The following is an 846-nucleotide window of genomic DNA, read 5'->3' as shown; positions in this document are numbered from 1 at the left end:
CTAGGTGAAGGGGCGAAGACCACGAGCTTTCTGAGGGACGTGCTGTGCCGTTGCTCAACATGAGCTCGAACTGCTGCTTGGCAATCTTCATTTTGTCAGGTGCTAACCTACGGGTAGTACAGGAAATAGGTGGTCCTGGAGTGGTCCTGATGTGGTGTACCGTATTGTGTTTAGGTGTATAGTGTGTGCCTGATGGTCGTGTAATCTCAGGATACATATCTAAAATAGCATGGAAACAAGAGGAACCAGTTAATATTTTAACAGAACACACATCATTATTTGCAGAAGAAGCTATACATGATAAAGTGGTTGTATTGTCGATCAAGCGGTGGTTCTTACAATCTACAACTAAATTATAATGACTGAGGAAGTCTACACCAATTATTGGCTTTGTAACATTAACCACGGTAAAACGCCACTGGTAGTTACGTCTAAGGTCTAAATCTAAGCACAGATCAATAAAGCCGTAGGTTTCGATGTCACTACCGTTAGCCGCACTGAGCACAAAGTTCGTTTTCTGACGGCGCTCTCGAAGCGCCGCTCGAGGGTAGACGCACACGTCGCTTCCGGTGTCCACCAGGAAGCGGGTGTTGCTGCGGCGGTCGGTCACGAAGAGGCGACCGGTAGGTGGGCAACCGTCTGTTGCCATCGTCGAGGTGCTGTCGGTCTTGTAAGTGCACGGCTCGACGCACTTCACTGCCTTGTCCTGGTACTTGGAGTGATACCAGCAGATTGCTGGCTCAGCTGGTGCTGGAGCAGGTTGTGGTTGGCGCTTTTGAATTTTAGCGCGATGTTGCTGACGTCGGTGCTGTGATGCTACGTGTCCCCGGCTATGTTGTCGATGTC

General features: G+C 49.5%; 1 protein-coding gene across 1 annotated transcript in view; it reads right to left on the bottom strand.

Annotated features, from left to right (window-relative positions):
* LOC106110674 overlaps positions 1-840 on the bottom strand; it is a gene marked incomplete at its 3' end in the record, with an annotated part of 1,617 nt that extends 777 nt beyond the window's left edge. Inside the window, exon 1 of the mRNA XM_013292572.1 lies at positions 7-840. Coding sequence (XP_013148026.1) covers positions 7-649 — 643 coding nt within the window. The remainder of the gene's footprint in view (positions 1-6) is intronic.
* Between the last annotated feature and the right edge of the window lie 6 nt (positions 841-846).

The sequence above is a fragment of the Papilio polytes genome, unplaced genomic scaffold, assembly GCF_000836215.1.
Source record: "Papilio polytes unplaced genomic scaffold, Ppol_1.0 DF824205.1, whole genome shotgun sequence".
NCBI classification, from domain to species: Eukaryota; Metazoa; Arthropoda; class Insecta; order Lepidoptera; family Papilionidae; genus Papilio; species Papilio polytes.
The sequence above is the reverse complement of the archived record's forward strand: the minus strand, read 5'-3'. Positions and strand labels throughout refer to the sequence as shown.